Genomic DNA, 10486 nt, shown 5'->3' with positions numbered 1-10486 from the left:
TACTACTATTATTCAATTAGACATAGTCATATGTAAGAGTAAATTATACAAATTTTTTTCTCGAATTTTTTGTTATTATATTCAATACATCCCCATTTTTAAATCCTTTTTTTTTATAGCTTTGGTTATATCAATTTCATTCTTACTTCTGAGTTGTAAATTGTTATAGTAGGTGTAAAAAGTGTTACACAAGTTCCTTTAGAAGACTCAAAATAATATAAAAAAAGAGAGTATCAGGTGTAATAAGAATAAATTTCAAGAATTTGTATAATTTACTTTATATTGACAATAATCGTACCTACTATATATCTATTAAATTGTTAATTTATTTGACAATGTCAAAAAAATAAATTATTATAAAGTAGTGTAAGTTCAACTCGTTTACGCCAGTAATCCATCTTCCATAACTGATTGTTATTCGATTGTAGTAGTAGCCCTACCCGATATCCGTTACGCCATATTTTAATTTCCCCTTCAACAACAATTGTACACATTGCAAGCAAGTGTGATTGTATTGCATCTTCCACATGTTGTGTTTCTGCACGTTGTTAGTGCTATCCTCATGCGTGTCTCTGTTTAATACTCAAATGACTTGTTACGTGTTACGCTAAATAGTTCTAGTTCAAGACGAGGAAAACAATACCAATACAATAATAAATAACTAAAAAACAAGCCAATAATAATATTAATTAGTAACTCATAACAAAATAATTTTACCTTTGATTACTACAACTAAGCAGAAAGAGAGAGACCAGTCAAAAAGAGATATCAAGCGAAATCATTCAAATTGGATAATACTTTTTTTCCACACCCAGATTAATGGAAGAATATAATATATATAAGTTTCTTTTGGTTTGAATTTAGACCTACCTCAAAAATGAACTTATAAGATAAAGATTATTGACTTATTCTATATTTTGGTTATATCATTAATTAACTTGAGGAATAATCATTTTGAATATGGAATTTGCAGAGAATTAGACATAGACCAATTAATAATATGTCGATAGTGGGCAATCTAATAGATCTAATAATATTAGTGCATGTTTGAGTAGTTGTTTTTGATGAAATTTGTATCATTTTGAAGCAAAAAAATCCAAGAGGAGCGCAAGTTTGTTATTTCTTTGTTTTATTCATTGAATTTCATGTGATAGTATTTACAACGAAACAAACATGTTCTTTGAATCTGATCGAGTTTGTACCAAACTCATTTCCAAAAAATCTGCTTATAAATTTACTATTTAAAATGGTACGTTTTTGATTTTATTGAAAAAAACAAACGAATTTCCGCTGGCATGAAGGACTAACTATGCATGCACAACAGATGTATGTAGTAGAGGTACATTGGAATTGAGTGTACAGGTGTAAAGGATATTAAGATAAGAATAAATGGTAAGCAACCTATTAAGACTAAGCATAAGTAAATAGAGAAAGATGAAAGATGTGTGTATCCAACAAACATGAGGAATGGGAAACTAAGTAGCTAGGAGGGGTGACAAGTGTGGTTTGTGAAAGGGATATAGCTAGCTTGGTGGTTTTGAATTGAAAAAGAAGGGTGACTTGGGGGCAGTTTAGGGATGGATGGATCCACGCGTCACACATTCAATAATGAGAACCTGAGATATTCTGCAAGCGTCAATCGCCTTTGACATGCGGTCCCACACGTGTCCAAATATCGCTTGTTACGTAGATCGCTTTCATTCCACAACTGGAATCGATCGCCACCATAAAGTGAACCTTCTCCCCACTCCAACAACCCTACTCCTCCCTCCATTCCACGCTCTCTTTTTCTATCTTCTCATTACTAATAAGTCAAATCTATGTACTCCTAAAAAAAGTGTTTTAATATATAATCATTTAAGTGTGTGTTTCTATAGATTCTATATTTATGATAAATCTTGCTGAGGTTAATTAATCTTAATTTTCACCAAATTTTATATCTTTAGATTGTTTTCTAAATTATGTTAGAATCATTTATCGTCCATAAAAATTATGATAGAATTGAAATAAGTAGGAGTAATTTATACTTTTACCAAAATTAATTCTATAATAATTATTTTTATAAAATTAATTTCATTTAAAATTAATTTTATCACCGTAAATTCAAACACGCACTTGCCTAGTATTGTGTGGTTCTTTTTTCTTATCTTTTGTACCCAAAGCATGGCTACTTTTTATGTTTTATTAATATTTTTCGAAAAAAATAAAGTATAAATGCTTATATATTTTAAAATTTAAATAAAAGTATAAATTGATAAAGAGACATATTAATTTTTTAACTATTTGCTTATTATAAATTTAAATAAAACGAAAAGGATACGTAAAGAATTAGATAAGAAGAAATTTAATTTTTTTAATGTTAAAGAAACTTTTTTTGCTACTAACATTAGATAAAAAAAATATTTTTTTATATTGATAAGAATATTTTATTTATTAATAATTCTTATTTAGTAGTTTAAAAGTAAATTAAAATGGAATATGATGCAGAGATTAAAAAAATAGTTGAAGCAAAGCATTTTTACTTTTCATAATTGTGGGTGGTCACACTCAAAGAAAAACAATAATAATAATAATAAACTAATTGTGAGTTAAAGATCATATGTTTAATATAGTTGATGATGTTAAAATAGTTGAAAAATGTTAATGTCTTATTAGATTCTTTGATGATTTGATGAGTTAATGAGTTGTTAATATTATTTAAGGATTGTATTTATATGTGTTGCATTGTTTTAGTGACGACATAACATATCGCTTCATAGATAATCCCTAATGACATCTTTAACATTGTATCTCATGTAAGTTAAAGTTAAGATTTGTTACTTAACAAATATTATTATTTCTCATATAAGTATCTTGCTTGTGCAAGATACATTGCTTAACTATTTTTATCAATAAGGTACTTTACAGATAAAGAATCAGTAAAAAAAATAATGAAGGAAACTAACGAAGTAACGATTAATAGTTTGCAACCATTGGTCACATAATCAAGCTTAGAGAGATCATTTTAGGACCACCATTGTCCAACCATAAAATTAAAATATATATATATATATTCAAACTCAAATCACTTTTAGGCACACAATACAACTCATAACTGAAAACAAAATCACGAAAACAATTCACACTTAAACTCGAACGCGTTGAGGAGAGTCATTCTGTTCCAAATAGCCCAGATCTATGTTGGAAAAGATGATATGTGTTAAAGAGACTTGGACGTGTTGCACCAAAGATCGTTCCGAGCCTGAGAGCATGAAATCATCATGGTAAAAATAAACAATAAGAAGAGAGAGGACTTGACAAACTGAAAAGGAGAATCGATATTTCTATTTTAATAAAATAAAAATTAAATTAAATTTCAATTTTCTTATTTGGTTGATCAACCATTTTAATTACCTATTTTGTCAAATACCTATTTCAATTTTAATTACCTTTTTGTAATACTTTAAATGAATATATTAGATGTATTATTCATTTGAATTAAAATAAAAAAATAAAACATAAACAAAACAAAAAATTTGGCTAAATTTATGAATTCAACAAAACAAGAAAGATTAAAATTATATTTAAACTTAATAAAGCAAGTGTCGCAAACACCAGTTGATAGATCAATGGTTTATATAGATAATGAGAAAAAAATATAAATAATAATATATTATTCCTTATTTAATTAAAATAAATAAAATAATTTTAAAACATAATTTTTTTATCTCAATTTTTTAGTGAGTTTGAATTTAAATTATTTTTAACGAAGGCGCGTGTTGGGTACATGGAGTGGAGCGATCGTGAATAGCAGAATCAAACAGAAATCTCGTATTCTACGATGAAGCCACGTGGTGACATCCCCTGGCCGAGTGTCATAGGAGACCGAAAAGTGGAATATAAAAGAAAAAAAGTGAAGGAAAAAAATACTAGAGTAAAAAGAACGCAATTAAGTTTTACATCCGTCTAACATACATAATTAAATATTACAAATACTCAACAATTGTCTTAATTTCTTATATGAAACTTACATATAGATAAAATATTTATATATTTAATGAGGTTAAGACAGCATATTGATTTGGAAAGATAATTTTCTGTTTCTAATTATAAGACTAGTTTTATAAGTCTGTATAATTTTTAAATATAATAATAATTTTTTTATATATCTTTATTTAGTTATTATTTTTTCTATATATTAATAAAAGATAATTAGGTGAATAAAAAATTAAGAAAATAATAATTTAAAAATTATAATATAAATAATTAAATCAATATTTTTTTAAGAAACATAAATGAGTTGAAAGAGTGTTAGGACATAAAAAGGAAGAGAGTAATAAATTTTTGCGGGTGAAAGGGAAAGCAAATGAGAGAAAAGAAGAGGTTTGAAATTGGAATGGAAGGTAGTAAGAGAGAGAGAGAGGACCACATGCGTGTCTGAAAAGGAAGAAGGGTTGGACCTAGCGTGGATGGAAATGATTGGTGCCACGTAGTCCTATGGAAAAGAGGATGCGCCACGTGTTGGGAAGGCAAAGCAGAGAGCGATGCGATGAAGGGTGGAGATAGCATACGGTGCCTCTGACGGTGACGGGCAGGCTGCCCGTGTGGCCCCCAGGCTGAACAATTCCCCTCACTCTCACTCTCACCGCCTAGAAAAGAAAACCTTTTCCCCCACCCCACCCCATTTCAATGGCTCCTTTCCCTCTCTAATAAGGGTTCCTCTTTCCTTCTCTAGCACAATTTACAATCTCAATGGCTGGAATTTGCTGTGGTGTTGTTGGAGAAGGTGACACTCCGGCTCCACTCGAGCCCACTCCTCGCCCCTCCAGGCGCCGGAGTTTGGACATCTTACCTTTAAAATATATCGCCGACATGCCCATGCCGCCGCCGGAGGGTTTACGGAAGCGTCCCAAGCTCAACCTCAGGGACTGCGATAACGCAATTGAAAATTGCGACGAATCCACTGGACACAAGGTGACGAAGAAGGAATCCAAAGTAGACTACGCCGACGACGTCGTTTCGGAAACTAAGAACGTAACTGTTTCGGAAGTTGAAGAAGAATCTCCCAAGTTCGGCGTGACGTCCGTTTGCGGCAGGAGAAGAGACATGGAAGATTCCGTCTCGGTGCGGCCTTGCTTCACCCAAGGCTTCCACTACTTCGGCGTCTTCGACGGTCACGGTTGCTCTCATGTTCGTATTCTCAAACTATTCCTCTGCTTAAATAGTAATGGATCTGGTTGTGGTTGTGATTCTTAGAGAAGTTGTATCGTTTTCGTTTCCACAGGTTGCGACTATGTGTAAGGAGCGGCTACACGAGATCGTGAATGAAGAAATTGAAAGCGCGCGCGAGAATTTGGAGTGGAAACTGACGATGGAGAACGGATTCGCTCGCATGGACGACGAGGTTCATCGCCGGAGCCAGAGCAACCAGACCTTCACCTGCAGGTGTGAGCTCCAGACTCCTCACTGCGACGCCGTCGGATCCACCGCCGTCGTCGCCGTCGTCACACCGGACAAAATCGTCGTCTCTAACTGCGGCGACTCCCGCGCCGTCCTCTGCCGCAACGGCGTCGCCATCCCTCTCTCCTCCGATCACAAGGTCATTCTCCTTTCCAATTCCAATTTTCCTTCATTTCATTTCCTGAGGAAAAAAAAAACGTTTTCCTAACGTAACCGTTTTTGGATCCGTTTTATGCAGCCGGATCGACCCGACGAATTACTCCGAGTCCAATCCAAGGGAGGGCGCGTGATTTACTGGGACGGTCCGAGAGTGCTTGGTGTGTTAGCAATGTCTCGAGCCATAGGTAAGTGAATGAAACAGAGCGCACGATAGCAGTTTTTGTTCGGGCATTTTAGCAAAGGCGGTTAATTTTTTTATTTATTTTTTTAAATTAACGGTTGTGTGTTACTTCCGTTTGTGTCAGGTGACAATTATCTGAAGCCGTACGTGATTTCAGAACCGGAGGTGATGGTGACGGAGAGGACGGAGGAGGACGAGTGTTTGATACTGGCGAGTGATGGGTTGTGGGATGTGGTGTCGAATGAGACCGCATGTGGGGTGGTGAGGATGTGCCTCAAGGCGCAGAAGCCGCCGGGGTCTCCGGGGAGTGACGTGGCGGCTGACGGTTCCGACCGTGCTTGCTCCGATGCGTCGATTCTGTTGACCAAGTTGGCGCTGGCAAGGCATAGTTCGGATAATGTGAGCGTGGTGGTGGTTGATTTGAGGAGGGATCAACGACAATCATCAAACTACAACGACGTTAATTAATTGATTGATTAACGGAGACGAGAAACCAAACCAAACTAAGGAATCACAAATGAATGAGATCGCCCTTTTAACCATAATGGGCACACCCTTTGTTTTCAGGACTTCGTTAAGGACGGGAAGACCAAATCAGAGGGAGGAGGGGCGTGTGGCTTTTGCTTAATCAAATGTTGATTGTAATGTAATGGGATTTTAGGTTTAAAAAAAAAAAAAAGAAAGAGGAAGGACATTGTTAACTTTGGAAAATGAAAAAAAAAATATAGGAAAATTTTACTGTAGGGAAAATTTGTGTCGACAAAGGTATCAATCGGCCGGTCGACACCCCTTTTCTTTTTGTCCATAATCGAATCTATAAATTGGATTTTCCTTTGGTTCGTGTCTCTACCAATTTCTATTTTAAGTTTATTCTTGGAAATATTGGATCAAAGTTCATCATTCAATTTGCAAGGGCTTTTGTCCAACTCTCCCAAGATTATTCCAGTTCGATAAATTTTTATATTTTTTGTTCTGTAGTTTTGCTTGCAGTACAACATTGGATATGGACAACATTAGTCATCTGCAGTTTTACCAGACGAGCAATGGAAAGCTTTGCTATTGTTACAAAATTTCAAAACCAACCATTGCATTAACTCATTCAAGAGCTGGCTCTTCTTTTATTCCTCCGAGCGGAGAAAAGTTTCCGCACACTAATTTTGCTTAGATGTTGAGTAAGTTAACAAACAATTGTCCTTTCCCCAACTCTTGTGTATCTAAATAAAGAATATGACAATTATCTAAAACAAAGCCATTATCACACCTAGTTTCATCCTTCACTCTCAAGTCTCAAGTATGCTTCTTACAATACGAGAGAAAAACTTTTTAATATTAAATAAATTACAGTTATTAACATTAATTTTTATATTCCCTAAAAAAACGTTAATCTTTATTAATGATATTTAGATGAAATTTTTTAATACGGGTAAAGAGATGCACTTTAGTACCTTCTCAGGAAGCTTGAATAAGCAAGTGTCATATGATTTTAAGTTGTTCGTCGATTTTTTTAATTTTTTTTTCATCAAAGTGTACTAACTGGACATCACAATAATAATATCAAGAAGGAACCGAGATTGAACAAGGCACTGAGCAAGTTGAGACATCAGAAAAATTATCAGAATATTAATCTGTAGCTAGAACCATTTACGACAATGATTAGTCTCATAGCAATAACAATGACAATGCTTTAGTCAAAATTAAAAAGGTGGCACTAACAAATGCATCTGTATCCCTCCAAATACATGCCTCCAATGATTTCGTATCTTTCTGAGGATTGAGCTGCATCATTATTTTAATAGCTAATTTAAGGAATGCTCTAATATTCATGTTTTTATTTATTTATTATAAATTGGTTAATGATGTGGATCCAGAACTCTTGCATCATGAAAAAGATAATGGGAAATTTTCATGTTTGGATAACCATTCTAATACTTTTGAGTGATAAATGTTTTTTTAGAGAAAGATAAAGCATGTTTGTTTGGATTCAAATTCGCAAACATATATAAGCTTGTATCAAATGTATATTGTAAACTCAAGTTTAGTAAAAGAATAAGTTTAATACAATATACACCAATGTAACACCCTAAATCGGACTATGTATATACACATAAGAACTTTCTTTGCTTATAAAATATTTCAATTAATTAAATTTAAAAAGAGTCTCGTAAATAAAATAAGTTATATCAACATTTGATGACAATTAATTTTTTTTAAAACAAATAGTTAAACTCCAATTTAACTTATTAAAACTCAATTATGCTTTTTAAAACATAACCTTATGTCTTATCTCACAAAAGCCATTTTCAAATGGAATATGTTTATAAAAGTGCTTTAAAAGAATAAGTTTACTTTAATATAATTTATATTTGGACATTTTTTTTTGTTTAAAAGCATATTAATAAAATGAATTTTATTTGAATAATTATATTAATTAAAAGTACTTTTAATTGATGCTGCTAGCACTCCTCATTGAATAAATACTATCAAATGAAAATGAACTTTCAAAAGCAACGTCACTAAAGTAAGTAGAAAAAAAAATACTTTTAGAGGCAATCAAACATAATAACAATTTTTTTATTAAAAAATATTATTTTAATAGAAAAATAATCAAACATACAATCTTTCTTAATTTCCTTCCATTCTCTCTTAATCATCTAACCCCACCTTATATTTTCACATAATAGCAAACTGTATTGAGTGAGACAAGAGTAGGTTTGAGCTCTCCAAATAGCTATCCAAACACAGCTTTTGTATTTTTTATTTATTTATTCTGACAGTACTTTTGAAAGGAGTGTAATGGTAATTCAAACATGGATAATTTGTTTGAAAAGAGTGTAATGATAATTAGTTTGCTCTCCAAATGTATATCAATTAATTTGTTTGATTTAATAAATTGCTATATATATTTTGTGGTAAACATGTAAGATAAATGGATATAGGCGTCGTTTTTTTAATGTAATGTTAACTGTTAAGGATAACAGGATTGTCTTTCTTTACAAATGATTCCCTACAAGCTCAAATACTTGATATTATAGAAGTCCTGTAATCACTAAATTGATTTTTTCAAAAAATAAATTTAATTTAATTTTGGTAAGATTTTAAAACGTATTTAATTTTACTTTATTTTAAAAAAAAATTGACATGATATTTTTTATTAATTTTAAAAATGTCAATTTTTAAAAAAATTATTAAGAAAGTCTAATTCAATTGATGAATATATGTGAGTTGTAAATCTTTAATTACTTGATTTCAATTCATATAAATAAAAAAAAGTAAAATATTATTCGACACTTATGATTTGTATTTTTTTGTATGGTATTAATTATTAAATAATTATCATTCTTCATAGCTTACTTTTTCATTTAGCTTATGCATATCTCTCTCTTTCTAGTTGCATTATTTATTAAGTTTCACTTTTATTTTTATTGTATCTCTTTTCTCTCAAATTTAAATACAGTTCTTCGATTGAGTGAAAAATATATTTTAGTTTAATTTTCATGCCCTGCTAGTGTAAATATTTTTACACTAAATCCATATTTTTGTTTTTAAAAAAAACTATCCTTACTTATTATTTGTTTAGTCTAATATTTTTATTAATATTAAAAAAAACTTTTGAATATAACCTCCATTATCATTTATCTCTTATTTATGATAAATATATAGAATATTTTAAGATTAAATGAAAATAAAGATATAAGTAAAATCATCTTAAGCTTTTACAAAATAGATCGATAAGAAATTTTGAACACTTGAAAAAAGAAAGATAATGTTATCAAATGTTTATTATTTATTATTTTAAAAATATTGAATTAATATTATTATTCCATCAAATGTTATGATGATGATGAAGCTGTGCTGGGTAGCAATAACTTCCACACGACACAGGAGTCACATATGAAACTCGACAATAGATGTAATTTGATGACAGTGCCCTTTATTTGGGACCCCATTTGTCGACTCGAGGATGGATAAAATGTTGTTCCTCTGCATAGTTATATTCCTGTAGTTCTTTTCCGTACACGGCTTAGGCAATTAAAGAAACAAATCAATAAATCAAAACTTTAAATCATTTTAAAAAGACATACTTTAATTGTACGTACGTATTTTATTCTTAAAAAAATGTGTATATAAGTAATTTCCAACTTTATAATTTTTTTGATATCTTTTCTTTTTACATATTTTTGTGATATGTTTTCTTCTAACCCAAAATTGAACAAATTTCAAAATAAATTTACGATCAATTCAATAAATTTTTAAAAAATAAATTGTCATGAAATTAATAATTTTGAAAACTAAATTATGTATTAAGTTGTCATTAATTCGATATATTTAGAGATTAGATTATACATACAGACAATTTTGAGATTCAAAGTAACATTAATTGTTGCTGAGAACGAAATTATATCAACTCATTTTATAATTAAATACTTTAATGATGATCTTATAGTTGTTGGTAGTATTTTTCTATTAAAAGGAAACACAATTCTTAAACAGAATGAAAGGAAAAAGATATTTGGGTTTTGGTTGTTAGCACATTACACCATTTTTCATGCAAATTTCACAGATAAACTAAACACGTGGGATCACTTACATACTTAATCAAAGATGGACACGTAGCATTTGATCCTTTTGTTGTGTCACCATCTCTTAGCTGGATGAGATTTGCTTGGATTTGATGCTGATCGCTTGCGTTCAAGCCTATCAGTTGGG

At 31.2% G+C, this 10486-nt stretch overlaps 1 protein-coding gene across 1 annotated transcript; it reads left to right on the top strand.

Moving 5' to 3' along the window:
* The first annotated feature begins 4648 nt into the window (after positions 1 to 4648).
* On the top strand, positions 4649 to 6628 carry LOC114396600 (protein phosphatase 2C 37-like). The gene is made up of 4 exons (XM_028358665.1): positions 4649 to 5169; positions 5264 to 5578; positions 5678 to 5783; positions 5904 to 6628. Exons 1-4 carry the CDS (start codon positions 4732 to 4734, stop codon positions 6245 to 6247), a joined length of 1203 nt encoding a protein of 400 aa, XP_028214466.1. The 5' UTR covers positions 4649 to 4731; the 3' UTR covers positions 6248 to 6628.
* Positions 6629 to 10486: the final 3858 nt, after the last annotated feature.

The sequence above is a fragment of the Glycine soja genome, chromosome 18 (genome assembly GCF_004193775.1).
Source record: "Glycine soja cultivar W05 chromosome 18, ASM419377v2, whole genome shotgun sequence".
NCBI classification, from domain to species: domain Eukaryota; kingdom Viridiplantae; phylum Streptophyta; class Magnoliopsida; order Fabales; family Fabaceae; genus Glycine; species Glycine soja.
This window is presented reverse-complemented; position numbering and strand designations above follow the sequence as displayed.

Coding starts and splice junctions, on each gene's coding strand:
- LOC114396600 (XM_028358665.1), top strand. CDS start 4,732: ATGGCTGGAATTTGCTGTGGTGTTGTTGGAGAAGGTGACACTCCGGCT. Junction 5,170..5,263: donor ACGGTCACGGTTGCTCTCAT/GTTCGTATTCTC, acceptor TCGTTTCCACAG/GTTGCGACTATGTGTAAGGA. Junction 5,579..5,677: donor CTCTCTCCTCCGATCACAAG/GTCATTCTCCTT, acceptor CGTTTTATGCAG/CCGGATCGACCCGACGAATT.